This window comes from Sinocyclocheilus grahami, unplaced genomic scaffold, assembly GCF_001515645.1.
Source record: "Sinocyclocheilus grahami isolate Dianchi unplaced genomic scaffold, SAMN03320097.WGS_v1.1 scaffold44.1, whole genome shotgun sequence".
Lineage (NCBI taxonomy): Eukaryota > Metazoa > Chordata > Actinopteri > Cypriniformes > Cyprinidae > Sinocyclocheilus > Sinocyclocheilus grahami.
Genome location: NW_015505223.1, coordinates 925258 through 946284, shown reverse-complemented (window position 1 = coordinate 946284; position 21027 = coordinate 925258). Strand labels below are relative to the sequence as shown.

The window sequence follows — 21027 nt, the reverse complement described above, 5'->3', positions numbered from 1 at the left end:
ATTTATACAAATATTTTTATATTTATTTATATGTTAATAAAAAAAGCAATAAATAATGTTAAAACATTTTATTTTAAAAATAAAAATATGTTTCCTGTTTGGCTTGGTTTATTTGTTATTTGCGAATTAAATCATTTATATTTCTACACAAGATGGCAGTATTGCCATTTGATGCATAAAATTAAACTTCATATTTTTATAAAAGCTATCTAGGGATATGTCTTTGTCGAGCTGTCTCCACGTGCAGTGCTACTTATACACTTTTATACTATAAAATAAACATATTACAAATACGTTCAAAATTTATAAAAAGTATGATATTATGTGTTTTGGAACATAAAACAATGTTGTTTTAAGCACCTTGGAGTACCATGTGAATGTCATGCTGCATTATTAGGAAAATGTGGTTGCTGACAACTATTTTACTATTTTGAATCACCTTTTTTTTTTTTTTAATAAAAGCTTTTAATTTATATTTAATCTATGCCTTGAATTACACTTTGTTTGAAAAGAGGTGCTTAACCTTAAAAAATTATATTATAAATAAATTATTTATTCTCTACAGAAGGTTCAACTTTATTTTATGAGATTTGTAATAATTTATTTTAATATATATATATATATATATATATATATATATATATATATATATATATCAGTTTTAAGTTGTTTTCATTATTATCTTTTATTAAAGTTTAAGTAACATTTTCAGTGTTTTGTAATTTTTAGTAGTCTTTTTATTTATTTATTTATTTTTTACGTATTTGTTTATTTTTTTTATAAATTTTTATTTCAGTTTTAGTTTTAGTTATTTTAGTACATCAAGTTGAAGTAAATAAAAAAATGAAATGTTCTCTTGGGAAAAGCTGAAATAAAAAGTTAAAAAATATATATATATATTTTATTTCAATTAACAGTTATTTATTATAATTTTTTTGTTTGTTTGTTTGTTTCAGTTTTAGTTTTAATTTTTGTTGTACTTAACTATACCCTGCAGGACACTGCTTGACATGCCCACTATTCATATGTCAGAGGTATACAAGTATATATCAGAAGTATCATATATAATATGATCTCATCATATGATACTCTCACTGTCTTTTAAAATGGTATAATGTTGCAGCCGGTTTTCTAAGAGAATGCAGAATAAATGCATGTTTTCTCTGATGCACAAACGGATAAAGAACACAATCTGTGGGGTTTCATGCAGTACTGAAACAGCACCCACACACTCTGTGTGCTTTCAAAGTCCACCATGTGGTGTCCCACACAATCATCCACCCCAGCAAAACCCACTGCTGCAAAAATACAAGATCCAAAGCTTTTCCAGCGAAACGACTTTTCTATCGGGTTCCTAAACACAGAGATTAGATTAATAATGATTATTATTATTATTACATTTTTGTTGTTGTTGGACATTTGTGTTTGGTGCCTGGTTCCATAAAAGCAGTGAGATTACTATGTGGTTACCATGCCAACACAAACCTTCATCTTTTTAGAGAGATAGCCCACTGTTGCTTTGGAGACGAAAGTCCAAAGAAATTGGTGTACAAGTGGAGCTGTTTTAGATGTAATAGTATCAGAATGCTCTTTTGGCATAATTTATATCTCAGTGTGTTATTCCTGGACAAAGTTGCCTTTGTTTCAGTTGCTTTCAGGGAAATGATAAACAGAAGAATCCTGAATTAGACAGCATCTTGCATAGCCCCTCGACTTCACTGTGTGCTTCATTAGGTTTGTAGCACTTTTCATTTGAAACCCTTAAAAATAAAGTCATTTTCAACAAATGGTGAAAGGAAGTGCTTAACAGTCACAATTCATACTGGTGCTCTTTGAATAAGGGATCCAAATTTGTAGTCCGTGGCTGTCAGTGAATCAGATTGACCCTGATGAAGGATTTCTAAACTGCAGCCCATCAGTTTGTGGAATGATTTTAAATTAATAGCCATGATATATTAAAAGTTTGCAGTAATATTATTTATTATTGCAGGTTTTAAAGAAACAAAACAAATAAATAAATAATAACACTGTTACATGTAAAGGGTTACAAATTAAGCGCTTAATTAAATCTATAAAGAGGCAACCAAATGTTGGTATGTGGTTATTGCTAAACTTATATTTCCATAATTGAAATATATATGTTAGTTCGTTTAGATGTCAAAATTGTACAGTGTGTAAGTAAATCAAATATTACATTTATACAGAATGGTATATGATAATATACAAGAAGTAAACAAACTTAAAGAAACGTCTTACAATATAACGTATGATTTGACTAGCAGCACATACTTTGATCATTCCGGTGGATTAAGGTGACAACCCTAGTTTTTATATGAAAGGAAAGAGCCAACTTGTACAGCAGACTTTCATAACAAGACTTAATGGTCATTCCTGTTATGCAGTAGATAGATATTCATACCACATTAGCCAAAATCATCACAATTAAAAGAACCAAAGACTTAAACTACTTCAGTCTGTGTGCATTGAATTTATTTAATACACGAGTTTCACAATTTGAGTTGAATTACTGAAATAAATGAACTTTTCCACGACATTCTAATTTATTGAGATGCACCTGTATACAGTATGCCATAATAATACATTGGGTAAATGTCAAATTCACAATTTTCAAGTGAACATGGTGTGAAAAAACTGGCCTTGCCTAATTAGAAGATAATCTGATAAATACTTTAGTTGAAGGACAGCCATAGTGTTGCGTCCTAGAGAAGACCACAAGGCTGCCTGGACTGAATTGAAGTCGAAAGGAATAATGAGGTGGTTTTGTATATTAGGGTATAGTCAGCAGTTATTGCAATGCTTATTTGCCTGCCATTTTGAATCCAGAACACTAACTGCACTAATTACAACAATTTTGTCATTTCAGTGCTCTTCGGTTCTTCCTGGCTCACCCTGTTTGAGCACTCCTTCCTCAGCTGGGAAATAGCTTAAATATGAGGAAACCTCCATTCAGAAGATTGATCCTGTTCAACATGCAGCAGATTTTGTTTTTTTTAGGTTTGTATTTATTTTTAGGCCTATTATGATTATTCAGTTTTAGAAGCTGCTACCATATGTTTTTATTAGCTCTATGCCGATAATGCTTGAGTTAAATTAAACATGATTATCTATCTATCTATCTATCTATCTATCTATCTATCTATCTATCTATCTATCTATCTATCTATCTATCTATCTATCTATCGATAGATTGATAGATTGATAGATCGATAAAATTAAACTATATATATATATACTTTTTAGATGAGATTTAAATTTTTTATATACAGCATGCATATATAAACAGCAAGCTGAAGGAGACAGTAGCGAGAAAAACATCTTTAAGATGTTTAGCTGATATATGGAAGGCACAAACATGCATAAATTCTAAAAGAATTTTGAATTACTGTGCGAAAAGTCTCCATGCTGAGCCCATAGGAAAGATTTATGTGGTGGCAGATTTTGGTTATGGCTGACAATCCGTACTTTTGACCACTAGATGTCGCCATTGAAGTGGTTTCCTCTTTCTTTGAGTTGACTTCCACCTGTTCAGCTTATTGTCACCTGTGTTTCACTCTGTACAGTATACTCAGATCTGCAGTTTATATACAGTCAGTTATTCATAATGTGAGCTGCTCAAGTGTGAGCTTGTTTTTTTGTGTTTCAAATTAGTTTTAGGGTGAGTTTTGTCCTTTTGTCCTCCATGCTGTTCAGTTCTGCTTTATAGATTAGTTTCTTATTTTTCTCTTTATTTCCTTGAGCAGTGTCATCATTGCCACTTGACTGACAGTGAGTTATTGGTGGCTTGCCAGTGTACCAGAGGGTGTCCGAGTCCAATCATTCACTATGAAGAACCATCTATTGCTGCTGACCTCCAAAACCACCCTATGAAGGCTGTTCACATAAGAATAACCTATTGTCTTGTTTGGTGTTTGGTCCCATTAGACTTAAAAACTTCTTCTAATTGGCTGAATATGTCACAGTTATGGCTGAGATGTGATTAGTTTTTTTTAAGGCTAAATCATTTCTTCTTCATTTGACATTGCCAAACACCTCTATGTGGTTTTCCTCAATGCAATACTTCTGAGTTTTGGCTGACGGCATGTACCAGGCAGATTTACAATCAATATTTTTGAACTGATTATTAACTACATCAATAAGCAGCACCAGAACCTTATACACTCTTAAAAATAAAGGTTCCAAAAGGGGGGTTTCACAGCAATGGCTTAGAAGAACCATTATGGACTGCCCAAAGAAGCTATCAGGTGACAGTTCTTAAAAGAACCATTTCTTCCTTAGTGTGAAGAATGTTTAATAATCTGAAGAACCCTTTTCTACTTTAAGAATCTTTTGTGGAATGGAAAGTTTCCATGGATGTTTAAGGTTCTTTATGGAACCATAGATGCCAATAAGGAACCTATATTTTTAAAAATGTAGGTAATGTGCTTTACTCTGATGTAGTAACTCCACAAACCTCATTCTGACGACCTTATGCTGTAAAAACTTTAGTTTCATGCACTTTCAATGCAAAATTCATCTTAGTAACATTGCCCAAACCACACGCTATAAACTTTAGTTTCACCACAGCTGATATTTCTGAGACCAATGTGCTTCCATATTTGCTTGTCTCGGGCCCATGCAAATAGAGATAATTGCGGACCAGCTGTATGAGCAGGAGGCGGCCTGCGAGAGGACTCAGCTGTAGTGAGTATGCCACCATGCCATGTCTTAGTGCCAGTCAGTCAGCTCTGTTTCAATTAGGCCTAAAAATGAGTTAATCTTATACAGGCCAGAGAGGACAGACTCGGCAAACATGCACTTTCACTTTGCCTATGGATCATTTAAGCTTAAGTAAATACTTCAGTCTTTTCTAATGTAATACGAGGATGACTTTACCAACCACAGATCAAACACGATTGTGGGCTGTACTACTTTGCTATAGTCTCACTTCTTGATTGGCCTTCGCTACCCAAGTTTTAACGCAAGTTAAAGGAATAGTTCACCAAAATATTAAAATTTGCTTAACGTTTACTCACTCTCAGGCCATCCAAGATGTAGATGAGTTTGTTTCTTCATCAGAACAGATTGGCAGGAATTTAGCCTTATATCACCTGCTCACTTGCAGCTATGTGTTTGTAAGAAACAAATCCATTATTAAGGTGTTTTAATTTTAAACTCACTTTTTGCCGAAACACCAGTCCATACTCTGCGATAATACTTTTTCAGGTTTTCACTTTGCGCAGTTTTTCACATCACAAGATGTTAATTGATGGACTGGGGTTGTGTGGATTGCTTGTGATGTTTTTATCAGCTGTTTGGACTCTCATTCTGACGAGAGATGTAATGCAAAATTTCTCCAAATCTATTCCCATGAAGAAACATCTTGGATGGCCATAGCGTAAGTAAAAGTTCAGCAAATATTCATTTTTGAGTGAACTATTCCTTTTAGCAAATATGTGCTTATAATAACTTTCTTACATGTGAAAAACTTGCTATATAATTTAGTGTTGGGGATTTGCACAAAACTTTAAGTATTGAACTTTGGAGCTATTCCTCATGTGGTTTGTTGAGCAGAGTTGTGCTGCTACTTCTCTTAGCGCCTATCACAGCTATGCAGATGATACCCAGATTTACCTAGCCTTATCTCCAAATGACTACAGCCCCATTGACTCCCTCTGCCAATGCATTGATGAAATTAACAGTTGGATGTGCGAGAACTTTCTTCAGTTAAACAAAGAAAAAACCGAAGTCATTGCATTTGGAAACAAAGATGAAGTTCTCAAGGTGAATGCATACCTTGACTCTAGGGGTCTAACAACAAAAAATCAAGTCAGGAATCTTGGTGTGATTCTGGAGACAGACCTTAGTTTCAGTAATCATGTCAAAGCAGTAACTAAATCAGCATACTATCATCTCAAAAACATTGCAAGAATTAGAGGTTTTGTTTCCAGTCAAGACTTGGAGAAACTTGTTCATGCCTTTATCACCAGCAGGGTGGACTATTGTAATGGTCTCCTCACCGGCCTTCCCAAGAAGACCATTAGACAGCTGCAGCTCATCCAGAACGCTGCTGCCAGAATTCTGACTAGAACCAGAAAATCTGAGCATATCACACCAGTCCTCAGGTCCTTACACTGGCTTCCAGTTATATTTAGGATTGATTTTAAAGTACTTTTACTCGTTTATAAATCACTCAATGGCCTAGGACCTAAATATATAGCAGATATGCTCACTGAATATAAACCTAACAGACCACTCAGATCATTAGGATCGAGTCAGTTAGAAATACAGAGGGTTCACACAAAACAAGGGGAATGTGCTTTTAGTTATTATGCCACCCGCAGTTGGAATCAGCTTCCAGAAGAGATCAGATGTGCTAAAACATTAGTCACATTTAAATGCAGACTCAAAACTCATCTGTTTAGCTGTGCATTTATTGAATGAGCACTGTGCGATGTCCGAACTGATTGCACTATATTATATGTATAATCGTTTTCTTAAATTCATTTTAAACCTCTTAAATCAATTTAAAAAAAAATAATTTTCAAAGTTTTAAATTCCTTGTTTTATTGTTGTGATTATTGTTTTTATTTTATTTTATGTAAAGCACTTTGAATTACCATTGTGTATGAAATGTGCTATACAAATAAACTTGCCTTGCCTTGCCTTAGTGAAGAAGAACCATTCAGTCTGAGGACCTGACCTCCACATTCAGGGTTTTAAACTAGGCTTGCCCTGAAGAACTCGCATGAACCCTTAATCTCTCCTGACCAATGTGGATACCACTAGTCCATCTACACTAATAGTCAAATGTTTTTGAAAAAAGTCTCTTCTGCTCACCAGGGCTGCATTTATTTAATCTAAAATGCAGTTAAAACAGTGATATTGTTAACTCTTTTCCATTCAAATATATTTTAAAATGTAATTTATTCCTGTGATGTCAAAGCTGAATTTTCAGCATCATTACTCCAGTCTTCAGTGTCACATGATCCTTCAGAAATCATTCTAATATGCTTGATTTGCCGCTCATGAAACGTTTCTTATTATTATCAATGTTAAAAACAGTTGAGCTGATTAATATTTTCTGTGAAAACCAATGGTGCATCTTTTTTCAGGATTCTTTGAGCAAAACAAAAGTTAATAAGATAGAAATAGAAACCTTTTATAACTTTATAAATGTCTTTACTTTGACTTTTGATCAATTTAATGCATCTTTGCTGAATAAAGCAATTAATTTTAAAAATCGTACTGACCCAACACGAACTGTGAGTGGAAGAGCTTGAGGAAAAGGCATCAAAGTATCCTCAATCTGTTTGCAATGCAAACAGATCTCTCAGCATTTTCTCTCTTTCATTTTCCTTTATTCTCTCCATGCAGGTGAATATGAGATTTATGCTGTAGGGAATATAGCAGCCATCTATTAGTGCCACATTCTTAGTGTCTGCTGAAACAGCTTGGGATGGAGTCAAAATTAGTATTGATTTAACTGATTGATGATTTGAGCAGCTCTGCTTGGGTGTGAAATGACAATTTTGCCATCTGGAAGAGAGGTCTGGTGACTTTGAAAGAGTGCTGTGCCTTTCTTTATTCACTGAGCTCATCGCAGGAGGCATCATGTTTTGCACAGGATCACACCCAAGAATCAGTTCCCTTTTTTTTCAGCATGGCTGTGGGTAAAAATGTTTAATATTTTACTTTCTCTGCTTCAAAGGTTTTCTTAACATCACACAATATTATGAACTAGCTTCTGATGCACTAGTTCATAGGTGACTGATGCAACCTTGACAAAGATGAATTGAAACCTTTTATTTACTCAGATATGCCTGTGCGACAACTAGCCCCGGCCTATTAAGTCTGCTAATTATTTTGACATTATTGAAGTATATGTGTATATGCATGTGTATATATAACTTATGTTGAGGTTGTTGTTTTCCTTGCAAATGTCACATTTAGCTTGCTCAATAATGTTTTATATTTTATAATTATTAAAACGTTACTTAGTCCAGCCCTACATCTTATTCTATTCTATCTATATAGCACACCAATTTTTTTCTATTTTTGTTTATTTATATATAGCCTATTGGGTTTTTGTTAAATGTGAGCCAAAATCATCACAATTAAAAGAACCAAAGACTTATACTACTTCAGTCTGTGTGCATTGAATTTATTTAATACACGAGTTTCACAATTTGAGTTGAATTACTGAAATAAATGAACTTTTCCACGACATTCTAATTTATTGAGATGCACCTGTATGTATATTTTCTTCACACATTTTTTTTTAAATGATCTGTGTGTTGTTGTTGTTGCCTCTGTGTACTGGAAGCTTCTGTCACTAGAACAAATTCCTTTTATGTGCAAACATACTTGGCAATAAAGCTCTTTCTGATTCTGATTCCGAAAAATTTCTAAAATTCAGTATAATGCGCTTATTCTTATAACACTGCAAAAAGCCAAACGTTGAGATCTTATCCAAGAGAAGAAACAAAATGCCATTAAGAGTAACTTTTTTTTCCATAATTAGAAGCCATGAGTAATCTATGCATTTCTCCGAGGCTTGATTCTACAGGACTGTGGATCTAGGACATAAGCGCGTTCACGCCGCTCCTCCGCCCTGCCACTGTTCTCTTGCACGCTCTCAGCTCCGCGCGTGCTCGGACGAGCCCTTCCGCTGGGCGCACGCGTGCGCGCTCCGCTCAGGATGCTGGATTGTAGGTGATGATGGCGGAAGAGGAGCTGCGCTGAGTTTTCTCCCAGTTTTTTTTTAAATACACCCCTATAAGACGCTCGTCAGCAGATCTTGTCTTTCTCCTCCGTCTCACTCAGAGGGACTATGGGGAATGAAGCGAGCCTCGAAGGAGAGGGCCAGCCGGGGCAACCGGGAGGCGCTGTTCCCGCGGCTGGAGCCCCGGCTTCCATTTCAGCACCAGCGGGCGGTGGACAGCTCCACAAGCCGAGCAACGGAGCGCCTGCCGGGGGAATAGGCACCGCACACGGGCCGGGAATGAACAGGTAACGAGAATCATTTCAAACGCTTGTGAAGCGTGTATATTTTGGGGAATTAAATGCAATGCTTTGTGCTACACGAAGCGAGTCTGTGGGGTCTAATCTTGTGCTTTTACATTTAAAAGAACTAGTCACTTTTGGCCACATTCAGAATCGATCATTTTGTTTTTTAACAGCCTTCATTTGATTGCACTTTACATCCGATAATTTACACCCAATGATATGCATTACCTAAAGCTACTAAGCCAGCTGTCAGCTAAAAACCTATGTGTAGAAGATCGGGAATCAACTAACATATGCTGGACTCATGGGGTTATTTGATCTCTGGCATTCTTGATGCATAGATCTTTTTACATATGAGCATGCATATATATATATATATATATATATATATATATACTGTATAAGCAGCCAAATGAGAATGTTTTGTTTTGTCATGTCTTATTTCCATTCATGACAGACAGTCTATACTATTAGCCTTGCTCTGTCCCAGACTGAGCCACCTATGTTTTTTATGAGCTTTAATGGACATAGGAGATTGATGATCTGAATGCATGATTGATAATATTACCAGATGTGTATTGATCAAATGTATTATCATATGCATTTAGTGGTATTTTAAATGCATACAAGAATCTGGTGTCTGATATGGTAGGTTATAGAGTGAGGCATATAGATAATCTGGTGCATGCCATACTCTTGTTTAGTCATATAAACCTCAATTTGCTTCGGTATGATGTTTTAATAACGCTGACTACAGTCACATGATGTGAAATTCATTGCTTTGTTAGCCACGCCTAATAGTGCTGATATCAAAATGCACTGGTACTAAAATCTCACTGTAAAACACACTCTGAGAGTGCAAGCATGATAAAATTGTTATAGCATTAATAATTGATAAAATTTTGATGAGGATCCATGTGACTCATCTGTTACACATGCAAGTGAACATCTTTCACTAACTCTATCTCAATTCCTCCCCACCCCTCTCTCATCTCCCTCTACAATCTTGAATTACCTTGCACTCTAAAGATTTAGAATTAATCAAACTTTGTGATGCAATTTATGCTGTTTGCAAATTTACTAGCTGTCGTTCTCTCTCCGGGTCCATTTTGTATAGCAGTGGTTCTCCAGTTGTTTTGCTTCAGGACACAGATTTTACATTGGACATGAAGTGGCAACTCAGAGCAGTAGCAAAATTGTTTATTGTATAAAAATCCCTTGAATTACGATAGTTTTGTGCTGTTGGCAGCCAATAATTCATAGCACAAAGCGCATTATGGTTGGCACAGACATTTATTGTTGTCTGGATTGCATTTTCTTTTAAATTTTCTTCATGCTTTTTGGATGAGGGCAGGTCATGTGTCTTTCATTCACAGTAACTGAAATTTGAGCCACAATACTGTAAAGTTTGTTTGGATGCACAACCTTTGACCCCTACAACAAAACGTATATAAAGTGTTTTGTGCATGCTTCCATTGTAAAAGTTGATAAGCCTATTTATTTTCCTATTCTAAATATGCAGGATTAATACGATTAGTTGCAGTTTATTTATTGCTTTTAGCATTGTTTTTTCATGCAATCCACTGGTTGAGAAATGCTGTTACAGATTGGATAATATGATAATTTGTCTTGCATCTACAGTCACAGTTTAATTTCTGTGAAAATACTGTAAATTTGGATTAATGACAAACATCAACAACAAAACAGATGGGAAGCATTTTCTGTTGATAAGCCTATTTATTTTCAAATCCTAAACGATTATACTATGATTTCCATTTTATTATTTGCTTTTATAAAATGCTTTTTTATTTATACTGTACATTTTGATCAGATACACAAACTTTGGTGTCCACAACACCACAAATGGGAAATGTTTTTTCTTCCATTTTAAAAGTTGATAAGCAAACTTATCTTCCAGTCCTAAATATGCATAATTAAATGGTTGGTTGCATTATATTATTTGCTTTGAGCAGTGTTTTCCTCTGCAACCCATTGGTTGAGAACCACAGTTATAGACTGGATAATGTTATAATCTGATTTATTGCATGCACAAACTTTGACAACAACAAAGCATATGGAAAGGATTTTCTCTTACATTTCTCTTACAAGGTTGATAAGCCTATTTTTTGAGTCGTAAATATGCACAATTGCATTCTATTAATTGCTTTTAATATTATTTTCCCCTGCAACCTACTGGTTGAGAACCACTGTTATGTTGGATAATTTTATAATCTGACTTTAATAACAGTTGAGTTTATGCCAATAAAACATAAATTTGATCAGATGCTTGACTTTTGATGTCGGCAACAAACATTTGGGAAATGTTTTCTCTTCCGTTTTAAAAGCTGATTAGCCTAGTTATTATCAAATCCTAAATATGCACAATTATTTGCACAATATTGAGAACCATGGTTATAGACTGGGTAATATCATTCATCTAGAATCTACAGTAACAGATGAATTTGTGCCAAAATAATGTACATTTTGATCGGATGCACAACCTTTGATGTCAACAACAAAACATCTGGGAAATGTTTTCTCTTCCATTTTAAAAGCTGATAAGCCGATTTATTTTCCAATAAAGATGCACAATTATACGGTTAGTTGCATTTTATTTGTAGTTGTTTTTCCCTGTAACCCTGTAACCCACTGTTACAGATCTGATAATTTTATGACTTGCCTCTACAGTAATGAATTTGTGTCCAAATACGGTAAAGTTTGTTGCACAACCTTTGACATCAACACCGAAACATGTGTGAAGCATTTCCTCCTCCATTGTAAGAGTTAATAAGCCTATTTATTCTCCAAAGTTGCTTTATATTTTTTTGCTTTTAGCATTGTTTTTCCTTGCAACCTACCAGTTGACAACCATTGTTATATAGTTGCTAGAGTGAGTGACGTGACATGTGGCCAAGTATGGTGACCTATACTCGGAATTAGTGCTCTGCATTTAACCCATCCAAAGTGCACACACACAGCAATGAACACACACCTTGAACACACACCCGGAGCAGTGGGTAGCCATTTTTTTGCTCCCCGCCCGGGGAGCAGTTGGGGGTTCAGTGCCTTGCTCAAGGGCACCTCAGTCGTGGTATTGAAGGTGGAAGAGAGCGTTGTACATTCACTCCCCCCACCTACAATCCCTGCAGGTACGAGACTCGAACCTGCAACCTTTGGGTTACGAGCTACATAACTCTAACCATTAGGCCATGACGTCCCATTAGGCCTAGACGCCTTTCTTACAAGAAAGACTTGTTTTGCATCTTGCACAACTGCGTCTCAAGTGTTTTGAAGTGCAGATACACCGTGTATCCGACCTGAAACATCGATTTACAATGCAATGATGCAAATGAAATGTATTTGTTGCAGTAGGGTGACCTAGCTGTTGGTGTGTTTAAAGTCAGGCCTCTCACAGTAAGACTATATTCTTGATGCCAGTGTTTCTCTATGGTCTGATTGGTTTGTTCATAAGTTGAATCTGTTTGGACATGTGAGAAACGCACAAAGGCATTTGTACAGCAGTAATGTTACTGCTGCACGTACTGGCAGTTTGTCTGTGTCTGACCAGCATCATTAAAACTCCTGAAATGGGTGTGTAGTCGCAGTCGTAGCCTTGCGTGAGTGTTTGAGGGAAATACAAACCCATGGAGGATATTACAACCTGGGCAGGGGAAACTTTTGTTCTTCTCATGGGCCATTCTGAGACTCTTGCATTTTTTTTCTTCTTGTGTACATCTCATGTTTTTATTGATGTACTGAAATGCTCAGATTTTTCTGGACAGTGTCATCCCATCATACACACACACATAGTGTGTGAAATGACTGCATCTGCCCTTTGTTTGACAGAGTGGTGTTATGTCTTATGTACCATATCAAGGCACTTCATCATTCACTTGTAAAGTGCGTGAGATGCCTACAGATGAGGCGAGACCTTGTGCTAATCTCCTCAAGGGTTTCTTTCGCTACAAACTCTTTTAAAACTGCCTTCAAAGTTTGATGTTCGCTGAAGTCAATCTTTAAAATCATTTCACAGCATTTGGGCTTTGTAAAAGAAGCGATATTGGGGAGTAACTCCTAACTTTTTTAGTAGTACTACTATGACAGTAACTCTGCTTTAAAAAAAATTAAAAATCAGTTCCTGGAACTCCCTGTGAAACATTTTACTTAGTTTTTTGTAGCGAAATAAATGTCTACTGTTGTTTAGCACTGTTATGTTTTGGATTCATATAAATGATTTGGGGTCTGTAAGATAAAAAAAAACTATTATATTATTATTTGAAATTGCGAAATATAAATGTAATTTAAAATAAATGTTTTTTTTATTTGAATATATTTTATAATGTAATTTATTCTTGTGATGTCAAAACTGAATTTTCAGCATCATTACTCCAGTCTTCAGTGTCACATGATCTTTCAGAAATCAGTCTAATATGCTGATTTGATGCTTATTATTATCAAAGTTTTGTGCTGCTTCATATTTTTGTGAAAACTGTGATACCTTATTTGAGAATTATCTGATGAATGTAAAGTTCAAAAGAACATTTATTTAAAATATATATATTTTTTAAATATTATAAATGTCTTTAATGTTACTTTTGATCAATTTAATGTATCCTTGCTTATTAAAAGTTAATAAAAAAAAAAAACCCAAATCTTTCTGTTCCCAAACTTTTGAACTAGTGTAAATTAGGGTTTTTTAGTTTCTTGCAATACTTGGTTTCAGTTTAAGTGCATTAACACACAAATTTTGGTGTAATTTATGTATCTATATAACTTATGCCAAATTTTGCTCTTTTTATTGGAATTATTATAATTTCATACATTGATAAGTAAAAAGTAAAAAGATATCGCCCCCTTCAGTATAGTTAGCTATTTTTAGTTTTTAGCTTGTAGTGAATTTTGACTGTTTGAAATTGAGTTTTCAATTGAGTAGCTTGTGTCTTGGCGATCTACAGTTTCAAATCTTCCCCAGCACCGATAAGCAGCATTACAAACAGTCGGTTATTTAAGCTTTAAAATAAGAATTTTGTTATAACTGAATTATATAGCTATATAGTTTCATGCATCCAATCACATGGGGAAGCATGTGAAAACGACAGCTTGAAATTAGTTTCACAGTCGACATGTTTGAGAATTTTCATGGCACAAACTCAGAATGTGTTCTTTTGACTGACGGCCAAAATGAAGAACCAGAAGCTATTAGTGTGTTTGTATGGACTTTCCAGAGGAGTGTGTAGGTGTTGTTTGTGCTATTAGTGAAACATGGATGAAGAGAAAGACAGGAGGATTGAGGGAGATGGATGGAGAGACTGAAGAGTATCCGGTGCTTTATTTCCCAGCAGAAGGAATAGGAGCATCGCTGTCTTAGCCTCCAAACATCACCCTCATAAAAGGGCCCAGAATTGTAATGACACAGAAATCTAATAAATGTTCTCTGTGAGCCTGCGGCATTCTTTTAGCGTTCTCTTTATGCTCCCGCTCAGTGTTTTTAAACCGTTCCATTTATTAAGCCTCGGAAGAAAACCTAGAATATAGCCATGCACCCCAGCCCACATGTCGAAAGGCCAATTTTAAAAAGGTTAACGCCAAATCTTCCCATTTTAGACCTCTTTCGTCAATATTACACTTAATCTTTAGTTGTTCACTGTTCCCCTGGCCTTCAAACCATACTGTACCAGCATCTGCAGACATCTTCATTGCGAGTCAATATACAAATTATGGTCTGTTTTGCAGTGCAGTAGTATATAGGCATATAGTACTCCACACTAAATGCTAGAGTATAGTACTCTACATAGGAGTTCAGTGCTATACACTTTAAGGAATATTTCGGATTCACTACAAGTTAATCTCAGTTGACAGCGATTGTGGCATAATGTTGGTTGGCCCTTTTAGTTGTGGTGAGGTGTTTACAATGGAAGTGAACTTAAAAGCAGAAATGTGAAGCTCATAATTTTATAAAATTAGTTTCAAAGTTGGTTGTAAAGAGTTGTAAATCTGTTTAAAGGGATAGTTCACCCAAAATGTGCTGTTAATTTACCCACCCTCAGGCCATCTAAGATGTAGGTGACTTTTTTTCTTCAGCAGAACAGTAAAGAAGATTTTTAGGTGAAACCGTTATCCTTGGCAATTCATACAATGCACGTTTATGGCTGCCGGTTTTTGAGTTAAAAAAAAACAATCAGACAAGACCAAATCAATACCCATGGCTCTGAAACTGAAATAATGCAATAAGCATTCATCTAACAATATTAGGTGTAACACTCAAACCTAACATACAAAACTGATAAGAAAAAAATAAGAGGAAACATAGTTACTTCAGCAAAAAAACATCAAATTTGAAATGTAATGCAGGGAATTCTGGGAATGTCAATTTACGGTTATTCACTGTAAATTATACGGTCTTTTTCACTTCCAAAAACTGTATACTGCCGTAAAATTAATGTCCAATAGAGTTTTTCACTGTATATAATAGGGGAATTTACCATTAAACATTTAACAGGTTTTTACTGTAGCATTTTTACAGTATTTTACCGTTAAATTCACAGTCATTTTTAACAGTGTGTCTTTTATATGAAATATCTTATTCAGGTCAATACTAAAGAAATAACATGCATTTTGTATGATCCCTCTTATTTTGGTCAAATAATTAACATTTTGCAGATACTGCAAAGTGTATGTGAAATTTTTACCACAACTGTATATATATAGAATTTTTTATAATAACTTTTTATTTAAGGTTAGGGTTTCATTATGTTTGTAATAATTATATAAATACATAGTAGATTGATAGATTTGATTTAGTCTGTATTAGTTATAATTAGCTTGGTAATGTTATAAAATTACTTATAATAATTCCATATTTGAGCTGTAAAAATGTTTAAATAATCAATTTTATAGTCGTTTAAAACTGTTTGGATTTATGATGTTTAGACGTCAAGGCAATGTTGTTAAATTGGAAAACTTTACACAGAAATGGTTAGTAAGCAGGTTTTTTATGAAATCATATTAACATTCATATTGCATATATCTTGTTTCTACACTATTGGGTTTTAACGTTTATTGGCCCCATTGATTTCCATTGTAAGTGCCTCACTATAACCCATATTTGTGCCTTTTTCAAAGAAAAGAAGGAAGAAGTGGAAATGAATTTTGTGGTAATCAAACATTATGCCACAAATGATTCAGATTTGAGTTTAACTTGTACTCTTAAACACCATATAGCACACAAAATCATAGTGCACTACAGGAGTATAGCACTCACTCCACAAAGAAGTATACAGTTATAGTATATAGTGCAGTATTCCTCACAGGACTGTATCTAGAGCGAGAGGAGACATGATTTCAGTTTGTAAGGCTTCACCCATGGCTGTTCTTCTCATGTGGAGCTGACTCCCACTGGTTTTGTACTCTCCTTCTGTCACTCTGTGACTCATCAGAGGTGTTAACACGGGCTCTGTGCAGTAGAGAGAGGAGTGAAGGGGACTGCTCAGCACTACAGATCCAAATTAATCTGATCCAGCAGACGTGGCTGTCTAAGGCTGCTGTTAGCCCCTTTACGGACTGCAGAGAGAAGACAGCATCACAGTAAATGCTCACTCCTGTCTGGGGAAACACTTTAAGCCCCTTTGTACATGCGATTGTGCCCAATTTAGGATTGTGTTTAGAGCGCTAGGATTAAAATATTGTCATGCTGCATATAGATTTGATGAATTTAAAGCAGCATTCAAAGGGAAAACTGTCAGAAGGAGCTGGTGCTGTGATGCACCGGTCCAATTGGCGGTCTTTATGAGAATATAGCATAGACTTCTGTTTTTTAAGTGCTGAAGATTAGCCATAATCCACACCTTAAAAGACAACTATGGCCATAAAAAAAAGGAATTCATAGAAAAGCATATAAAAAATAATTTTTGAAGGATCACATGACACTGAAGACTGGAGTAATGATGCTGAAAAATCTGCTTTGCATCACAGGAATAAATTACATTGTAAAACATATTACAATAGCAAACAGTTATTTTAAATCGTAATACTTTTTTACAATATTATTGTTTTTACTGTATATTAGAGCACATAAATGCAGCCTTGGAAGAGACTTCATTAAAAACATTTAAAAGTTTTCTTTTAAGGTTAGGATGTCAATTATTCTACAGTATAATACTTATAATTACTTTTATATAAAACAGTAGTTTAATTAGTCTATAGCATGTCCTTATTTGAATTGCCAAGCGAACATCTATGTATCACCCTTCCGAATTGTTTCTCTATAGCTGTTCTTCTGTTCAAGCAGATAGACAGTGTTGTTTAGATCTAGATATTTTAATTGTCTGAGTGTGAAATATCTAAATATCTAAATTTGCCATGTATTTTTGAATATAATGACCACAAAAAGTACAATGATTACCTACATGGAGACACAGAGTAGAAATTGCTAATCGGTGCTCCATTATGTTTTCTTTGTTTTCTGCATTCAGCAATAATTACCTGAGCACTAGATGATTATAAGAAGTACATGGTTCAGTTAATGAGACAATCAATCATAGCAGACACAATAACTCCTTGATTAAGCACAAGTTATGGTGTATCGAGTAACCCTGTCAATAACCGTGGCCTTGCTTGTTTTGCTTACTAACATTCAAAGGTTAAATGTGTAAACTATTAGTGACAGACAGGCCTCAAGTGTATGTTAGCAAACAATGTTATAGACTATATCCCTGTTTGTATACTATGCTATATACACTACTGTTCAAATCATTTGGATCCGTAACAGAAGTCTGTTATTTATTTGATCAAAAATACAGTAAAACTGTAATATTGTGAAATATTATTACAATTTAGAAGGTTATAGTTGTGTAGCTGTCCTGTGTCTGACTTTTGACAATTGACATTGAGTAAGCTTGGTTTAGCCTCAAGCTGTTTGGTTTATTGTTTAATTCACTTTTTATTGAATGAAATTGTGCCAATGCATAGCTTGCTCTGTTCAGACTAGGCCTCAGGATTTCATTTAAGGTAAACTCAGTGCATATTGATATTAGCAATACCTCAGAGTGTACTGGGTGCATAATTCTTCTTATTTGAATAAATATATAGAGATGATGAAATTCCATCTGCAGAAAACCATCGACCGTGTGATGAAAGTTATTTGAAGTGTCAATGAGTTTATTTCTGCCACAGAGAACATATCCTAAAGCATTTGTATGCATTGTATGTTATTTTAAAATGACTATCGCAGTGATTCTTCTAGACATCAGTGAGATTAAATAGACTTTAGCTGAAGTCTCCTGCTTCTCTCTTTTTACTACTGGAAAAAAGCCACTAATAATCACATAGGTCTCCTGGAGAGTACTATTTTAAACTCTTTTTTATTTAATTTAATTTAATTTAATTTAATTTAATTTAATTTATTTTCATTTTTTATTTTTATTTTTTTATTTTGTATTTTTATTTTATTTATTTATTTTTATTTATTTATTTAATTTATTTTATTTTTATTGTTTTATTTTTTATTTTATATATTTTTATTTATTTATTTATTTATATTTATTTTTTTTAGAACAAATAACCCAAGCTTTGCTATTGTTTTTATAGCTCTGTAGTCTTCATGTATGCCAACAGTTCTCTGATTTGCATCTACGTTTATGTGTCCCAAAATAATTTTTGTAGAGACATCTGAGACAAACACAATACTTAGCTGAGCTGAGAAGCAGCAACCTCTGAACAGTATAATTGAGCCAAATTCAAAGAAATCCTTTTTGCCTATTAAGACATACTAAAGTCATTCGATTCTTAATTTAGACTAACTTTTAATCATGCTTTCTACATTTTTAATGTCTCATCTGTAAAGACTGAAACAAAGCTAGTCAATTGTTAGCAGTTAGTCACTCTGGGAAATATAAGTGTGGAAATATAAGAGTGGAGCTGACATTTAAATTCAGCGTAAGCCTATTTTACTTCCGTAATCTGATGTGTTTCGATTGGCCTACTTATATTTCACTACATATTGACTTGGGGTAGGAGAAAGTCTTTTAACATAGAAAAATGATGCCCTTCACCTTTAAATATGCTGAAAGATTATATTGTGCTAATGGATAGTACCTGTAAGCCTTTCCACCTGACCTGAACTGTTTCGAAGTCAATATAGTGTGTAAATTGAATGTTGGGAAGCAACTTTGGATCCCTAGTTGGACTGAGATTACATTTCTTCACCGAATACAAAGCTGACACTTAAATAATGAACTTTTCTCCCGCTTTTGTCGTGTCTCAGTTTTAAGGCTTGCATATAATGAGGGACCAGGTGCTGAAAATATTCCTGGACAGACAACAGAGCGATCCACACACACACACACAAGCAAGTCTCAGCCAGACTCCCTGTTACTGTGAAACCTGCTATTTTAGTTCTCGTACACTTTTTTCCTTTCTCCTCAGAATCTGACAGAGGAAGTGTAAGCTTTTGAAGTGTCTTATGTGTGCATTTGAGGCTCTCTGTGTGTACCCGTGCACTTGTGTTTGCCGGCTCTCTGGAGACTGTTATGACCATAGAGAAAGCTTAGAGTCCGTTCTAATTGCTCACTAATCCCAGCACCAGCCTGTGGAAGAAAGAAGAAAAGAAAATCATTACTGCTGTTGACATGTGATAAATGACCTGAGAGTAGCAGAAAGTCTGCACAAACCCTCTCATGCCAACTTGGGGACTTAAAAAAAAAGAAAAGAGAGAGAGAAAAAGAGGCCAAAAAAGGGTTTGACAGTAGCTTAAGTGAAAGTTAGAAAGCAGGCAGCTGTAAATTCAACACTGAGGCTTAATTGAAAAGGAAAAAAATATGTGAGAAAGCAAAAAGGAAACAAATGTGGGATCTGTAAAATGTAATTGATGTCCATTATGTGTGCTGGTTTTGTCTCAAGGAAGCAGTTGCCGCTGAGCGAGATGATGCAGTAAACATGCTCTGCTAAAATGTTCCTCTGTTGTTTTAGTGAAATGGTTTTTCAAAAATAAATTATTCAATGATTCAAGTCTGAGCAAAAGTCTCTGGTAGCATAAAATATGAATTCTGTTGTTCATGATATGCTTTTGACATTTATTTGATTTGATTTAGTTTATTTAATTATTTTATTTATTTTTAGAAACTTAACTGTTTAATTAAGATTCGTTTATTCATCATTTTTAATCGGAGATTAAAATATTTTTTTCTGAAATTAATCGCAATTAATCACGATTAATCCCGCCTAACATTAAAGTTTTTAAAAATACTTTTACATTGCAATCATTTCACATTCAATCTTCAAATTAATGTAGAAACAACATAAAGACAGTAAATTTTTAATATTTGTATAATGGCATCTTTTTTTATGACTGTAGGCCAGTATCAAATTTTTTTCTGAAATTAATCGCAATTAATCACGATTAATCCCGCCTAACATTAAAGTTTTTAAAAATACTTTTACATTGCAATCATTTCACATTCAATCTTCAAATTAATGTAGAAACAACGTAAAGACAGTACATTTTTAATATTTGTATAATGGCATCTTTTTTTATGACTGTAGGCCAGTATCACTCTGATGTCTCTATGAAATAGTTTTTTCCCCTAATATTTAACCATTGATTAGCCATTCAACATGACAAAGCTATCAATTTTAACATTTATTAGACTACTTAAAATAACTTCTAATTTAAGTGAACTTAAAACAATCTTCACATAAACCCATTCTAGTAAATGTCATATTTACCTGTGCCCTTCAGCTAGTAGGAAATATACAGAAATTGAATACATTTATCAAACACCAAATTCTAGATTAAATATACTGTAGATGAATCCTTCAAGCTACAAAAGTTATTGATTTCCTCTTTTTTCTTTTGATCTTTGATTAACAGACATCACAGCAGCTGGTTATTAGGTATTTTGTCTGCTGTCCCTTTAAGAGCTGCCGATGCTGAACATGACGCCGATCTGACACACATCTCTACCTATTCTGACCCACTTCAGTTCTTAAAGTCTCCAATGAGTTGAATCTAGTGTGTTAGGTGAG

General features: G+C 34.5%; 1 protein-coding gene and 1 long non-coding RNA gene across 2 annotated transcripts in view; both read left to right on the top strand.

The window, feature by feature from the left end:
* Positions 1-2143: 2143 nt before the first annotated feature.
* LOC107582460 (uncharacterized) lies at positions 2144-3875 on the top strand. The gene is made up of 3 exons (XR_001608951.1): positions 2144-2174; positions 2885-3015; positions 3762-3875. It is a non-coding gene; the product is annotated as an uncharacterized lncRNA (long non-coding RNA).
* A 4815-nt stretch (positions 3876-8690) lies between these two features.
* Positions 8691-21027, top strand: part of LOC107582432 (protein bassoon-like) — a 23309-nt gene continuing 10972 nt past the window's right edge. Inside the window, exon 1 of the mRNA XM_016268278.1 lies at positions 8691-9009. Coding sequence (XP_016123764.1) covers positions 8831-9009 — 179 coding nt within the window. The 5' untranslated portion in view covers positions 8691-8830. The remainder of the gene's footprint in view (positions 9010-21027) is intronic.